A 17,107-nucleotide genomic window follows, 5' to 3' on the forward strand; every position below is an offset into this window, starting at 1 on the left:
CGCTCCCACCCGCTCCCCCAGCGTTTCTAGAACTTTTATCCCGCTCCTGCTATTATGGCAGCTGGTTCCGCGGGATCCCAGTCCCGCTGAAGGGCTCTAAAATTGTCCCAGCTATGACTGGACATGCTGTTCTCAGCAGATGTCTTCCCCACCAGCACCCACCCACTCCCTGCACCCCTGTGCAATGGGATGGGAACCCCCCAACCCTCCCAACTCACCCATCCAGAGGTGTCTGAGTCCTCATGCACCCTTACAAGGGGATGAGCAGCCCCTGTGTCTCCTCTTCCCCACCTTTAATCCTCCATGCAAACGGCTGGAGAACCCCTGCATCGTCATGCAAGGGGGGTGGGAAGCCCCACCATCCCCAGGCACAAGCTGGGAGAACCCTCACTGCCACCCTCACTTCTGTGCTGCTGCCAATGGTGCCTTCAGAGTAGAGCCCTGCAGTGGGACTGGGATCCTGTGGGTCCCGGAGGACCCGCTGCCAGAACAGCTGGTGCGGGATTTAAAAAAAAAAAATATATATATATATATATATCTCAAGAAACAATGTGGGAGTGGGACAGGATTTTTTTAAAAATGATTTTTCTGCAGCACAACCACCACCACATTAGCAGTCTTCCGGCCTTCTGGAACGTCTCCAGCATTCCAAGAGGTATTTAAAATTACCTTTAGCAGGCCAGAGATCTCCTCAGCCAACGCTTTCAGGACTCTCAGGCCTTCTGATTTACCACTCTAGTTTTTGTGTCATCTGCAAACATTACCAGCAATGATTTTTATATTTTCTTCCAGCTCACTGACAGACATACTAAACAGCACTGGGCCAGACAGATCCCTCAAGGACATCACTAGAAACACCCTCATTTACAATTACTTTTCGAGACCCAGTTAGCAACTTTTTGATCCATTTAATATGTTACTATCCATCATGTGCTGCACTGATTTAGTATAGTGCTAATTTTTAATCAAAAGTAAGTCAAATGCCGTACAGATGTCTATTATGTTAACCAAACATGTAATCTTGTAAAAAAAAAAACAAAAAAAAAAACAAAAAAAAAAACATTATCTAGTTGATCTGAAAAGACCTGTTTTTCATAAACCATGTTGACTGGTATTAGTCAGCCATTCTTAATTCATACCTGCTTTACCCCTGCATTTCCCCCGATAGTTCCAAGAGACTATATGAGAACCCTCTGAAATACTCTTTTGGGTTCCTGAATCCAGCAGATGGAGGAAGAACAAGTCTAATGGCTGGATGTAGAAGCTAAACAAATTTGAATGGAAATAAGATGCCAATTTTTAGCAATCAGGGTAATTAAGCGCTGGAACAACTCACTTAGGATGTGAAAATCTGTATCTTACCTCAGGAGCTATGGCCTGCACTGTATGCAGGTCAGCCAGATTATATTACCATCTGACCTTGGAATTTATGAACCTTAAATCATTAGAGAGCGATTGTAGTAGATCAGAGGGGTAGCTCAGTGGTTTGAGAATTGGCCTGCTAAACCCAGGGTTGTGAGTTCAATTCTTGAGGAGACCATTTAAGGATCTGGGACAAAAACTGGGGACTGGTCCTGCTTTGAGCAAGGGGTTGGACTAGATGACCTCCTGAGGTCCCTTCCAACCCTGATCTTCTATGATTAAATCCCTGCCTCACACACTAGTTAGACAGAGGCCAACTCTAGAGGACATATATGCACTGGCTTTCAAATTCTGCCCTCTGTACAGGACACGCTCAGTGGCTGTCCTTTCACTTAAGGAATGGGTGCCTCAATACAGTGCCTAGGGGCAGAAAGAAACTGAAAGAGAGCACCACAGGGACAGATTTCTAAGGTCCAATTTACCACATGTACATTGGAGGCTGCATGAACAAAGCAGTCGTACGAACACTGCACCTGTGAGAACCCAGGCCGCAGTCACGCCTCTCAAGTCAGCTGTGAACCTTCCCACACGTACTGCTTCTCATACCCCTCTTACCTTTGGGAGCAGTGTGCATAAGGGGCCTTTGTCATGGTGCAGCTATATGATCTCCATAGTATTAGAGCAGCCGACAGATCAGCCTGCCCTGAACCACACCGGATCACAAGTAACAGGACTGTACATTCAAATCCCAACTGACTTGTTACTGGGCTATAGCCTGGCTTCACAAGCTTGATATTTCCATTAACCTGAACTCACGAGGCCTGTGTAAAATGCAAGTTCCCAGGTGGGACAGTCCCCCCCACCATTGTTCACGTGGACAGCTGCAGCCGTGGATCTCAGCCTTGTGAGTGTGTCTGAGCACGTGCTCCGGAATGGATCGACTCATGCAGGCCGAGGCGATGACCAGAGCATCTGCAGACTGCAAGCCGCTGATGTGGTGGCACTTACCCACATCAAGGGCTTGGAGCCTGAGCTCAGCCTGCAGCTGCTCAGCCTTCTCTGGAAGGACCTCCTAGCGTTCCCCATGCCACTGCCCATTCCTGGCTCCACTGCAAGAATGCCTGAGGGCTCCAACCAGGGATCAATGTACTGGGCAAACACTTATTAAAAAGATGGTGCCTGCTCCATTCAAACAAGCAGAGCCCACCTCTAAAGAAAACTGCAGCTCCTGGCCCCAGAGGGTGACATGGGATTCTGACCTCGGGCCCTTACTCGCTAAGGCCTGACAAGCTGCTGGCTGAGGAGACTGGGCCTGTTCCAGACCCAACCAAGGTGGTACTGGCCCTTTTAACACACACTCACGCACGCTAGCTTTTCTTCGCACTTTTATCCAAACTACACGTACATCACAGTAGAGAGCTGCACCCACCCAGCAGCGTTCCTTACACATGGCTAAAAAAACAGATGGGACACAGGGGGCAGGGGAGAAGTCTCTCTCAGGCAGAGTTCATGCTGACAGGTCACTGTTATCAAATCTCTCCTGGTCATACACCTCTGCCACCACCTTCCTCCCAGCAAACCAGCGCCCATTCAGGGCCTGAATGGCTTTGTGAGTCTCTGAGGCCATAGAGAACTCTACAAAGATCTTGACAATGATCTCAGCGTCCTCCTCCTCGCCCTGCTTCTCTTGGTAGATGATGACCCTATTCACTGCCCCAAACTTTCCGCATTCTTCTGTCACTTCTCCCTCCAGATCATCATCAATGTCCTTTGGATCCACCATGTTGCGCAGCACCATCACAGTTGACTGCAGGAAGAGGAAGGAAAGAGAGAAGTGACTGAGCCAGTTCATGGGACCGCTGGGGTTAACCCTGCAAAGCCATGGCACCTGCACATCACAGCAGCCATTGCAGTGCCATGCCTGAGCAGCAAAAATTAACATCCCCGGGCTTTCTGGAACCAATGTGTAATGGCACCGCCCAGGGGCACCAGAAACATGCTCAACCCATGTTCCATACAGCCCAGAAATTATGGCTCTTCCACAGGCATCTCCAGCTCAACTGCTTAGGCGAGCAGCATACCAGGAATTTGCCACTTGTTTTGTGCCCTGAAGAGGTGGCTGGAGAGATGCTATTTTTCAGACTGTGTTTAAACCTTACAGAGATGGATTTATCAAACTGATTTCCCTCCTCTTACCTTCAACAGCATGACACATTTTGGTGGCAATTATTCTTCAAGTTAGTTTTATCTTGGAACTTAGTGGCTGGTGTAAGTAGTTGGCCTCACAGGCCTAGAGACTGAAGACTTCTCATCATTCCCAGAACAAGTACATTACAGGGGATACCCATACCCCAACCCATCAGTGTGGCTCACGCTCCAGAATTCTCCCAAGCCTTTACCCCATTCCATCCTCCTGTCCTATCACACCCTTCTGTAACAGGAAGTCCATTACCATCCTATCATTGCCTGTGGGGCCCCCCCAACACCTGTCCCTCTCCATCCCCCCATGTCTCTGGCTCAGACCAGCAGCGTAGTCAGCAGCAGGTGAGATTAAATAATTTTAAAAATTGCTCTGTATGCATGTGAAACCAGCTCTTATCTCTTTGTAATGCACACCTTCTCAAAGCCTCTCCTCACTCAGGCCAACACAACAAACTCAAGGATTTAAAGGAAGCCATCCTGCAGCAAAAAAACTTCAGGACCAGACTTCAAAGAGAAACTGCCGGGCTTCAGAGCTTCATTTGCAAATTTGACCCCATCAGCTCAGGATTAAACAAAGACTGTGACTGGCTCGTCAACTACACAAGCAGTTTCTCCTCCCTTGGTGTTCACACCTCAGCTGCTAGCAGAGGGCCTCATCCTCCCTGATTGAACTAACCTCATTATCCCTAGCCTGATTCTTGCTTGCATATTTATACCTGCCTCTGGAAACTTCCACTACATGCATCCGATGAAGTGGGTATTCACCCACGAAAGCTTATGCTCCAATATGTCTGTTAGTCTATAATGACAGGTTTCAGAGTAGCAGCCATGTTAGTCTGTAGCCGCAAAAAGAACAGGAGGACTTGTAGCACCTAAGAGACTAACAAATTTATTAGAGCATAAGCTTTCGTGGGCTACAGCCCACTTCATCGGATGCACTGAATGGAACATATAGTAAGTATATATATATATATATATATACACACACACACACACACACGGTGGAATTTGCCATACAAACTGTAAGAGGCTAATAAATAAAGACGAGCTATTATTAGCAGGAGAAAAAAAAACTTTTGCAGTGATAATCAAGATGGAACATTTAGACATTTGACAAGGTGCGAGGATACTTAACATGGGGAAATAGAGTCAATATGTGTAATGACCCAGCCACTCCCAGTCTCTATTCAAACCCAAGTTAATGGTATCTAATTTGCATATTAATTCAAGCTCAGCAGTTTCTCGTTGGAGTCTGTTTTTGAAACTTTTCTGTTGCAGAATTGCCACCTTTAAGTCTTTTACTGAGTGGCCAGAGCGGCTGAAGTGTTCTCCTACCAGTTTTTGAATGTTATGATTCCTGATGTCAGATTTGTCCCCATTTATTCTTTTGCGTAGAGACTGTCTGGTTTGGCCAATGTACATGGCAGTGGGGCAGTGCTGGCATATATCACATTGGTAGATGTGCAGGTGAATGAGCCCCTGATGGGCTAATGTGATTAGGTCCTACGATGGTGTCGCTTGAATAAATATGTGGACAGAGTTGGCAATGGGCTTTGTTGCAAGGATAGGTTCCTGGATTAGTGTTTTTGTTGTGTGGTTGCCGGAGAGTATTTGCTTCAGGTTGGAGGGCTGTCTGTAAGCGAGGACTGGTCTGTCTCCCAAGATCTGTGAGAGTGAGGGATCATTTTTCAGGATAGGTTGTAGATCTTTGATGATGTGTTGCAGAGGTTTTAGCTGGGGGCTGAAGGTGACGGCGAGTGGCGTTCTGTTATTTTCTTTGTTGGGCCTGTACTGTAGTAGGCGACTTCTGGGTACTCTTCTGGCTCTATCAATCTGTTTTTTTCACTTCAGCAGGTGGGTATTGTAGTCTATTGAATCTATTTCCACATGTTAAGTATCCTCACACCTTCTTGTCAACTGTCTAAATGGGCCATCTTGATTATCACTACAAAAGTTTTTTTTCTCCTGCTAATAGCAGCTCATCTTAATTAGCCTCTTACAGTTTGTATGGCAAATTCCACCTTCTCTGTATGTATGTATGTATGTATGTATATGTCTATCTTCTTACTATATGTTCCATTCAGTGCATCCGATGAAGTGGGCTGTAACCCAGGAAAGCTTATGCTCTAATAAATTTATTAGTCTCTACGGTGCCACAAGTACTCCTGTTTTTTTTTTTGTTAGTCTATAAGGTGCCACAGGACTCTTTGCTGCCACAACAAACTCAGAATTTGCAGGTCAAGCCATTTTGGAAAAAGGAGTTAGGGAAACTTTTGGTGTAGCTTTAAAATGCATTTTCTGATTTATCTAAATTCCCCCCTTGAGATGTGATGTAACAGTTCTTGGGGAAATTAAGGTGTGGGTCGTGTAGATCGGGTTTTTATGGCTTCAACCTTAACTAGGGGACAGCCAGTGTCTCAACAATACCACCGTTGGGCCTTTATATTTTCAAAGTATAGGACACATGAGCTAATTCTCACAGCCCCTCAAGAGGTGCAGGTCATTATTATCCCTATTTGGCAGAGGAAAAAGAGGGGAAGGGCCTTGTCCAATCCCAGAGGGAGTCAGTGTCCAAGCTGAGATCAGACCTTCAGAGTTCTGTGCCATCACTAAGGTATCTGAGAATCACTGGGTGGGAGTCTCTGCCTGTGTTCTGCAGGAGGTCAGACTGGTCACAATGGTCCCTTGTGACTCTACTGAGCAGAGTCTCATGATGTCACCTGTGCTTCCCGAATGAATCAGCCCTGTCTCGTCATCCTTACCCTTGCAGCATGTCTAAAATTAGCTGTAAGCTCCTCAGTGCTTAGTACTGCATTGACTGGTGGGAAGGAGGGGGACTCAGAAGGATCAGACAAGGATCACATCTCTGTTTTGTGAGGAGATAGCTATGGTTCACACCCACAGAAACGGAACTGTGAGCCCTCTCTATACCTACACTGAGATACTCAGCATGCTTTTGGCTGCAGTAAAACAGCTAGCAATAGTGCAGATGATCATCAAATGACAGATTCCTTAACACCACAGATCCGGTTTTATTTCCTCCCACTTCATCAGTTGCAGCCAATGACAAACCATGGTGACATGTGAATGACGGAGAGGAAGGAGAAATCTGGGGACCAGGACATCAGTGACTATAATGTCCTAATAGACTATCAGCATCTTTGGTCTAATGGCTGGACAACACAGCACAGCAAAGAGTGAGGTCTCTCTGAGCGAGGCACCTCACTACAGAGTTCCTCCTTTACAAGGCAGAGAGGGAAAAGCCATGACCATAGCCTGCAGCAGGTGATGACTGGTTATGATACAGGCATTTGTATTCCAGCATTAACTCAGTAAGACATCTAGGGACACACCTTTTGTGAACTTGTACCATACTCTGTACTGCTGAACTACACAGAACTGAAAGACAGACCCAAGCCAGTCTTGTGGCCTGTAGGCAACACTGTATCTCTGGGAATCTAGAATTAACTCAGAGTCATGCTCACCTCCTGTTTGCGAAGCAGTTTCTGCATCACCATGTGACGGGCACTGCTGCCTGATATGCTCATGTGCTCCTGTTCACTCAGCATTTCAGGCCTCTCCGACTCCTGGAATATCTCCTCCTCCTCCTTCTCCTTCTTAACCTCCAACAGAGCCAATGTTGGGGGACTTGCTAGGATAGGATTCACTACTCCCACCTGTGGAATAGTGACTGGAATGGGAGGTCGAGCGGGGGTCACACCTGCAGGTGAATACACAGACTGAAGGAAGAGATAAAGGAGCCTACCTCTAGGATTGGCACTCTGCCACATCAGGAAGAAAGCCAGCCAGTGACACCCAGCCTCATGGAATTAGGAGAAAGATTTTAGTAACTGAAACATGAACCACTGAGAGAGCCTGACGACAGGGCCAACAGCGACTCAGGACAATAGAGAGGCCAGGCTCTACCACCAGGTATGATGCACAGACGAGGTGAACCTGCCCATTCAAAGGGGAGACAGCAAGATGTGGCTGCATCTGCTTTGCATGTGGTAAGTGACCAACCTGGTGCTTTTGCTCAGGCACTATGCATCCCTGCCAGCTGTGGGAGGCTTAGTGCCCTTACAGCACTCACCACACACTCACGGAGAGGCCTGCGAGGCAATGCAAGGAGAAATCAGAATTCTCTGCAAACAATTCAGTTTCAGTACGATTCAGTTTCAAACCCTTTAGTGGGGCTGGTGGCCTGTCTTCCCAGCGCAGGAAGGACTGAGACCACGTCTTAAAGTCTGCTCATGCCCCTCCTTCAGGGACGGTTTCATTTTTCCATGTACAAAACTCACCAAGTAACAAAGTTATTCCCCTGATCAAAGCAGCTGCAAGGATCTCTCCCCACTGCTGTAGCGTCAGCCACAGAGCCCACCTGCTTCCCACAGCTCTTCTCGTCAGCTGAGTTCTCTGAGCTCTTTACAGGAATCACATGGGTCTGTAACCGAAGAGGGGTAGCTGGCCCCAGGCTCCCTGGCTACACTTTCCAAGAAGTGACCCCAGCTGTGGGGACTGGTGCTATCTCAGAATAGTTGTGGAAATGACAGAATGAAGAGCAGACGCACCCGTAATGACTCCTGGTGCCTGTGCTGCCATTACGGCCTGCGGCAGTGCCCCCAGAGGCTGAGCCAGTGTCAGCGCTGGTGACACCAGCCCAGGTGTTGCTAAAGTGCCAAGGACTGCAGCTCCGGCCACTGCTTCCTACAAGAGAAAAGCCAGAGAGCGTTAATTCTGCTTCAGAGAGTCATGCTCAGGTGTGCTCTGCTCAGGTTCTTTCTTTTCACCTTTGTAGAGACTTACCAAATAGCCAGGACATGGGGGCAAACGAACTGTAAAATTACTAGGGCCAGCTCAGCCACCAGAAAGAGTGGAGAAATGTATGCAACTCAGCTTAATCACACAGACACATGCCGAGGATTGCCCTGAACTCACCTTTCCTGTAGGCGGCCACCACATGCCAAACCCCTGAAGAGCAGGCACTTTCCCCACACTTCATAGTTATCACCCAACGCCAATCAGCTCATGTGCAGGGCCCTGAATGATAGACATGCCAAGGGATCCCCAACTCAAAGTCTCCAGGATGGTTTTAGCAGGACGGAGTCAATTCCAGAGCAAAAAGCTTCCCCACTTCCAAACCACCTCTTGCTCTCTTAGGTGGCCCTCATTAGGCAATACTGTTTCAGAACAATCAAACTAAATCAAAACAAATAAGCCTGTCCGTGCTGTAAATCAGGCCTCTTTCTACACTTTGGCATGCCAGACCCAAGACTGGAGGGTGTAGCACAGACAGCTACTCATTGGCCAGTCTCCACATGAGACCGGGAGAACTACTCTGTAGTGTACAACAAAGGCCACCTAGTCAGGAGTTCCCATAAGTACTGCTGACTCAGTGCATTGTACGAATCGGTATCCCTGTGTTCAATAGGACTGCTGGACTCTAAATAACGCACGCACTCACCCACCTCATTTCAAATCCTGCTGCTCTGTTTCTTACCTGAGCTGTTATCTTTGCTGTGGCAGCTGCTGCAGCCACAGCTGCTGCAGGGGGTAATCCTCCAGGCGTTGCAGGTGTTAGGAGAGGCATTGGGGGAGTGACAGCTTTGCCAACCCGGAGATATTGGCCTCCCAGGTCAAAGAGATTCATAGATGAGACAGCATCTTGTGACGACTGTGCCTTCTCATACTCTGTAATGATAATTGGAACCCTGACAGAGCGCTCCTTAAAGATGGACATTTCAGGCTCCCAGGGATAATGCCCCACCTGCCTGCCTCCTAAACGTAGAACACTTTCCCTCCAAAATTTTGGTTTGTACTTCTAAGAACACAATGGTCTTGAGCGGCAGTCATCAGTGTCCCTACCAACCACTCCCACACCTCCTAGATCACACACCCAACCTCTCTGGTTGTCCAGGATCTTCTCAAACATTCAGCGTAAAGGGAGATGGTTCGCATCACATCCTAGGTGCTAGCTGAACAAGAACACAGAATCCAGTTTCCAGTTGAGAGCCAGGCAGCCCTCTGACATCAGGCCAGGGGTCGCTCTGAATCCCACTCTAACCCATAACTGAAAGCAGAAGCTTATTGCCACTGCTGGGAGCAGACACGGATCCAAATCCAATGACATCCCCACCCCACTCCATGACAGGTATCAGAGCAGCCAATTTACCAATGAAGCCATAGCCTTTGTGCTTCCCTGTTGTGGGGTCCCTGGCTAGCGTGCAGGACTTAATCTTCCCAAAGGCCTCAAACACACTCTTAATGTCGTCATCTGAAAGGTCCTGGTGAACAGATGCCACGTAGATGCGGTTGAAAGCCCGTGCCTCCTCAGCTAGCTGGTCTATGATTGGCTGTGCCTGTCCAATATTACTAGGCCTACCAACCTGTAGAGAGCAAAGCAAACACAAACACCTCTTTGAGTGCTCCAAGAGGCAGCACTGTGACTCACCCAAGACACAAGGACTGCAAATGCTAACAGAGAGCAGTTTAACCCCACATAATACTTTCCATGGCACGGCAATTAGCACCACAGAGCCACAATTCATTATGATGTCTGGGTTGTAGTCTCCAGTGACTCCACAGGCCACCATGGGATATCAGGGTTACAGAGACAAGCCAGATACAGGACGTTTTCTGTGGCACTTGTTCCTGAAGCAAGCATATTTCAGACTTGTATCTTCCCTCCTTCTCTAGTGACTAGCTTCCAATGCTACAATGACTAGCTGTCAATACTACAGGCAGGGCACAATGCCTCCATACCATTCTCCGGAGCTCCCAAAAACCCATATCGATCAGGCACTGCAATTGCCTGAAAAGGGAACTAAGAGGAAATGACTTTGGTGAAATATGTAAGGACACTGGGTTTTCACCGATACTGCAAAAGGAACGTCCCCAAAAGTCTCCCACTCCTGTCAGGGAATCTCTTACTTGATGCCTGGGAATACAAAGCTCAAGTCCCTTGTTCCTTTCAGTTTGTACTAAACCTTTCCCCCTCTTCATGCAGAGGACTAGGTTACCCCAGAGCCTCATTTCCCTCATAATACACATACAAACAAGCCCCCTTTCTGCAGAGCCCAACAGGCACCACCAGGGTCAGCAGTCACTCACCTGCCTGCTGCCCACAAGACTCCATATCTAGGCCACAAAGGGCTCCCATTCTGTGGATGGGGCAGAACAGAATAGCGCCAAGCGCCCCTCCCTCCTCCTAGTGTATATTAACACTTTATGGGCTCTTCCCAGAGGGTCAGAGGCAGGTGCCAAGAACCAGCCAGTTCTCAGTGAGTGGACTCAGGTGGCGCATTGAAAAGAGGCCCACTGAGGAACAGATCTCCTAGAAACATAGATTTTCTTCTTTAGGCTCTTCTGACCATCTGAAAAGCCCCATCCCTGCAACACAAACAGCAGCATGAGCCAGACTCGCCTCCCATGTAACGCAACCCACTGTCACTCACCTTTATGTTTCTCCCACCCAGCATGACCGAGTTCATCTGCTCCAAGGCCAACTGAGCAGCTTCAGGCACCTCGTATTCCACGAAAGCAAAGCCCTAGGATAGAGGGGAAACCCTATTAAATTGTACCCATTTCTTCTTGTTGAACCCATAGTGCTCGCATTCCCCACTCTGCCAACTAATGCACCCTGTCTGTATCACATTGTGCCAGATCCCAACCGTTCAGCCAGAGCTTCCCACCCTCAAAGCCTTTCCCAATAGCATGCTAATGCAGAGAGCAACAAGCTGAAGCACGAAAGTGCCTGAACACACTCGTGGCCACTTGCTTCCTGAGCTGCTTATCACAGAATAGGCCTTTTAGCTAGGGAGACAGACTAGTGCATGCGCACAAGGCAAGCTAACTGCTCAGCATTCCCCAAGCTCCATACCCCACATGCAGCTGTTAGGTCATTGCTATGGCTTCCGGGGACACTAAAACCTAGGCAGCACAGCAGGTGAATACATTCAATCCTAAAAGCTCCGGCTCCAGGCACACGCCCAGAACTCTCAGTGGAATACAAAAGGGATCACTTGAAGAACCACCTCCTAGACAGCTTGCTCTATACTGCAGACTAGGAGGGTGCATGCCCCTCCTTCCCTAGATGCATGCAGGGTGACCTTAGAGAAAAAGAAACCACTCCTAGGGCTGTTAACCAACCTTGTGTTTCATTGTAACAGAGTCCCAGGACATGTCAATGCTTTTGATAGGTCCAAATGGGGCAAAGGCCTGGCGGATGGTGTCCTCTCCCAGTTCGTAGTATATGGAGCCCACGTACACACGACACATGATGGCCAGCGCCCGCTGCCTCTGAGCTGCCATCTGTATTGGAAAGAAGAACTGGCTGGTTAGCTTAGGGGGTCGTCACAGATACCAGGACAGCTCTCTCCCCTGTCCCGCCCGCCCCAGGAGCTGTGACCCAACAGCAAGCAGCTCCTCATTGGCTGCAGCACAGCCTGGAACACTCTTAGTGGTAAAGAAGTATTTTCGCTCAGTGCATGGACTGTTGGGGAGTGCAGGGCAGTAAGGCTCACTCCCAGGGGCACAGTCAAGTCTCTTATTTGCTCTGCCACTTAAGCAGCCCTAACTCCAACCCACCCTGACAAGATCACATCTCTGGCAATGCCTGCAGCAGGGGGAAATACCTTCATTCTAAAACAGCTTCCCCTCCAGGCAGCAAGGGATCCAACATCAGGCACTAACAGCAATCCCTCCTGTCCTGCATGGCGCAGCAAAAGATCCAGTATTGGGTACCACATGCTCTCATTTTCCCCTGCCCTGGGCATCAAGGGATCTAGCACTGGGAACCACCTCCTCCCCACTCCCTGGGCAGCAAGGGGTTTGGAAACGGGCTCTACCTCCTCCCCTCTCCCTCCCTTGGCATTAAAGGAGCTGACACTGAGCAGCAGCTGCACTGTACAGTTCAATAAAAACAAACAAAATCTAACAATTAAACAAAACCCTTCTCTTGAGGAAGTCTGTGGTGCTCAGAGTTAGCATCTTCCACTGGTATTGGCACCTACAGTGGTACAGCTCCACAGACTCAGCCATTGTCTGTCCCAGTGCAGAGAAAGCCTCTGCACTCTTTTCCTGAACCTGTCTGAAAGTCTGTTTGCAAGAGAAACCTGGTTGCTCCCCAGATGGTATCCCTAAAACCAGCTTCCTCCAAGCCACATGGCAGTTCTAAGAACTTCACCTAGGAAGGTGCTGCCTGCTAGGACACACTGGCCAAATCTGTGATCTTATCAGCATGCATTGGGACCAAGGCAGAAAGAAAAGCCCTGCAGAGGCAGCTCCCTATAATCAGCAATAGTGTATTTATTATCGCACACTGGAGACTTGTACAGGGCTACATTCTTATTCTGCATGGAACAGCTGGAACGAATGCAAAATGGTGAGGGCCCTACAAAGAGGGAAAAAGCAGCACTAATCTTAGTGCCTTCCTCCCCAACCCAATTCTACAGTACTCCACAGCCAAGTAGGGAGCTCTGTGAACACTTACCCCCCCCAAGAAGGGCCTTGCTATAAGGCCATTGCATGAAGGTCTAACTCAGGTGGAGAGCTCTGGCATAAGGGTGAGCACAATGAGCTCAGAGTTGTTCTGTGTCCTGTCTAGGGATGCCACAACTCATATGGTAACAAAAGGGTGGCCAGGGGGTCTCTCCTGCAACACAGTAACAGACAGAGCAGGCAGGGACTGTGTCTGATGAGACAACCGCACAAAATAAATACCAAATGCATCTGAGCCTGTCACCATGACCAGGGAAGTAACTGTTTGTAGCTGAAAATACAGCCTCAGTCAGGATTGATTCCTAGCACTTTAGGGGAGGGAGCGCTACCATCGAACCAGGTTCTCACACCACACTACTGTGCTTGCAGTTATATTAGATAACTTGAACCTGGACTCATCAAACAAAGGAAACAAAGGTTTTGTTTTACCTCTAAACTGGGGCTGTGTTTTATGCTTTTAAAATGAGATTTTATGATAGCTCCAAAACCCGGTGAGCCAGGTGAAAAGTGAGGCACAGTCACACTGTAGAGCAGCTAGGCAAGAATATCTCTAGTGTAGTCTCCCAATCCTCCCACCCTTGGGAAGCCAACATTCATTACTATCAGCCCCTTTCTTCCACTGGTTGCATCAGGGGTTCCCAAACTGCATGCAGGCACAACCCCATTTTAATGTATTATTTTCTGCAGAGATCACAGACAGCATGGAGGATGCAACAGCTCTACAAAACGGCATCCTCCATGTGGCGTAACCTTGTACATAGGGTGCTGTGCTGAGGCCGCCAATTTGTACATACACCGTACATATGAGGTCACGCTGTGCTGAGCGAACTGGCATCCTCTGCACACAAAGGATCATCACAACGCCATCTGCTGATGGGGTCACGGCCCACAGTCAGGAACCTCTGTTTTTATATATTGACTTTTTATTTTTTACAGCTGCCTTCATTTCCCCTCTAAAATTGGCCTTCTTCCTCGATTGTGGGACAGTGGTGTTTTGGGGATCTAGTAAGATGTTCTTAAATTATTCCTAATCATCATTCACATTTTTCTGATTAAATTCTTCCTCTCAACTGATCTGGCTCATAACTGTTTTCAGCTTTGTGAAATGGGCCCTAGTAAATGCATCAAGCATCTATATTACTGGTCTGGACTTTATTCTGCGTGCACATTATAAATGTGATCAAGTTATGATCACCTGTACTTAAGCTACCATTAATTTTTAGAGCTGTGACCAGTTCCTCTCTCTCTCTGTTAGAACAAGGTCTCATACACCACCCTGGATAGGCTGCAATATGTTCTGAGTTAGGGAATTGTCATCTATGCTTAGAAATTCCAAGGATGTTTCTGTACTGGCAGCACAAGACCTCCGCCATACGTCACTCAAACTGAAGTCCCCCATGATCACACAGCTTTTATTTTTACACACTGTAATTACGTGCATAAAAGGAAGCAGTCATCCTATTCCTTAGTGGGCTTTGGTGGTCTGTAGCAGACACCAACTAGTACCCCACTTGTGTTTTATCTGTCTTCTTCAGAGTTTTCAGCGACTTGCAAACAGCTAATGTCATTTTTGAGATAGAATGCCCCTCCCCCTTCCCATTGATCTTAACATTCCAGTTGGGCGAACCAACCCACCAGGTTTCAGTAATACTAACTAGATCAAGTTTATGCTCATAAATGAGCAATTCCAGTTCCTCTTGTTTGTTACCCAGGTTCCTAGCATTGGTGTTCAGGCAATTAGATAATTTCTTCTCTTCATGTTCTTTGGTTCCTTGATTAATTTTGTTCTCAACATCTTGATTTTGTGCTGAGTGCTCAGATTTTCCCTCATTCTACCTTCCCCTTTTGCTATTAGTTTAATCCTCTTCTTACTACTCTAGCCAGCCTGAGGCCCGTGCCCCAGGCATAGGGATTTTCCACACCTTTAAAGATGTGTACATGAAGGGGGCATTCTCTTCTCCTCCAATGATACCTGCCACAGAGACAAGACTGATAGTATTAGCCCTTCTCCGATATTGGGCAGCAACCCTCACAGTGGGAAATCCACATTCTAAACCTTCTGCACAAGCAGGAGACTCCAGCAGCAGCAGGAGGAGGAGTGAAGTTCTGAGGAACCCATTCACGCTCCTTTACATTAGATATCTGGGCCACCAAGCTAGGGTTGAGCTGAACTATGATGGTAACAGGCACATGTGAGTACTAGTAGGAACCTGCAGTGCAGTGAGTTAAGGGAAAAGGCAGCATATTTTTGTGAACTTTGCGCAGGACCAGGTGCCAAGAACATGCATGTGAATCCTGGTCCTGTCATTGACTCTCCTCTGTAGCTCTGGGTTGGGCACTTGACCTTTCCGCTTCCCCATCTGTAAACAGAGGCTAAGGATTCCTCCCTCACCTCCAGGTGGGCAGTCAGTGTTTGTATGTATAGACAGTGCTGTTAATTAGGAGCTAAGGAGGATTATTATTAAGGACAAGTTAACATGCACCTTTTCAGGATGGAGCTCAAAACGAGGGAGGCAACATGCAAAGCACCACTGTTTTCATCTGCACTTTTGATGCAGTTATGTAAGGAAACTGCTTGTCTTGGTGAAGTGACAAGGTGAAACCCTGCTCGGTAACACTCCTGCAGGTAGAGGTCTGCTGGATAGGAAGCTTTGACTATGGTCAATAAGATGCTATAACAGGAAGCTCAGGCTGCACTTCCCTCACAAATGAGCCTTGTGGGTCCTGCCAGTGGAGACGGTCCCATTCTTAAGGTATACTTGCTCTCCACACTCCCGCTCTTGAGATAAAGCATTTGGTGGGAAAACGGGGATCTTAATAATACCGAGTTCACAACACACCATGATGGCTGATCCAGGGCAAAGCCTTGACTTCTAGCCTTTCTGTCCCTCCAACAGCAGGTGCTGGCTCCTGGCAAAGGGAGGCTTTTTTTTTTTTGGTAAGTGATTTACAATACTAAGCCAGTGGTTAATCTATCATTATTACATGTTTTCATCTCTGTTACCCAATGGTGCATGATGTGGCTGCAAAACACAGTTTAGCAGAATTAGTGATATGGGAGATCAATAATATCTAAATTAATTGATAAAGCGGGTTCTTGGGCAACATGGCTCAGGAACTGGCCATGCTGCCTTCAGGCAGAGATGGCTCTTCCTGTCCCAGTCCAAGCTTACCTCCCCCCCACAAATGCTATTTTGGCTCCCCAGCTGACAAGCTACCTACCGTGGCAGTGTTACAGAAGGAAAGCCAGGCATGTCTAGTTTTAATGCTTCTTTCCCCTTGGAGCACTGGCCTCCAGGTTGCATTTTACACCAACCAAAGAAATTACATTTCAGCTAGACAAGGAAACATTTACAAGTGACCCTTTGCACAAGGAGAGGGGGGTTATAGCCCACATATGCCAGTGCCCCATGTGTCCAGAAGGGGTGGGGACAGATAATCCCAAGTAAATCAGACTCTCTGTGGGAGTAATTAGAAACTTCCAGCACTACGGGACTGCACTGCTTTTCTCTGAATAACTCTATTGTTCTTTTTGCTTCAGCCCTCACTGCTTTACTTGAAACACATGCCAAATTCTCCTAGCCTACAAGTATGCACATAGCAACAGAAGTCTCACATTTGGTCTAGGATATGCTCTGAAAGCCTGTAATGCCCCAGTGCTCCCCAGCACCCTAGCTGCTAGGTCTCTGTTCTGTGTGCTGGTTTCTTAACAGCTTGCCCATTTGTGAGTTACCTTGGCAGTTACTTTTAGGTCAGGACCTCAGAACTGTAGCATCCCTAGAAAGGTGGCTCCCACAATTTCACAGGTGTTCAGAACTGCTTGAAATCTAAAGCTCTCTTTGCAATTGACTCCAGGGCCCAGGGGGCCAGTGTCACAGCAGACTGTACCCAGCCCAAGGTCTTCCTTTGGGGAGTTTACACTTTGTCTCAGTTTTTTGTGCTTGTCCACAGCAGGTGGGTATGTGGGAGGGTTGTACTGGGTTTAGTTAAGAGCATTGTATTACCACTACATACTTCCCCACTCTAGGCCCTGACTAAGACAAAG

General features: G+C 47.8%; 1 protein-coding gene across 6 annotated transcripts in view; it reads right to left on the reverse strand.

Moving 5' to 3' along the window:
* Positions 1-2,734: 2,734 nt before the first annotated feature.
* Positions 2,735-17,107, reverse strand: part of PUF60 (poly(U) binding splicing factor 60) — a 54,837-nt gene continuing 40,464 nt past the window's right edge. For 5 of the 6 annotated variants that reach the window (XM_073329754.2, XM_073329752.2, XM_073329753.2 and 2 more), the window contains 7 exons: positions 11,713-11,874; positions 11,019-11,111; positions 9,737-9,950; positions 9,065-9,255; positions 8,136-8,271; positions 7,050-7,285; positions 2,735-3,169 (listed from right to left, as the gene is read on the reverse strand). In XM_073329754.2, the coding sequence (XP_073185855.1) occupies positions 2,870-3,169; positions 7,050-7,285; positions 8,136-8,271; positions 9,065-9,255; positions 9,737-9,950; positions 11,019-11,111; positions 11,713-11,874 (1,332 nt within the window). In that variant the 3' untranslated portion in view covers positions 2,735-2,869. Of the gene's footprint in view, positions 3,170-7,049; positions 7,286-8,135; positions 8,272-9,064; positions 9,256-9,736; positions 9,951-11,018; positions 11,112-11,712; positions 11,875-12,197 lie in introns of all 6 variants that reach the window. The other variant, XM_073329755.2, reaches the window with a different exon arrangement.

This window comes from Lepidochelys kempii, chromosome 2, assembly GCF_965140285.1.
Source record: "Lepidochelys kempii isolate rLepKem1 chromosome 2, rLepKem1.hap1, whole genome shotgun sequence".
Lineage (NCBI taxonomy): Eukaryota > Metazoa > Chordata > Testudines > Cheloniidae > Lepidochelys > Lepidochelys kempii.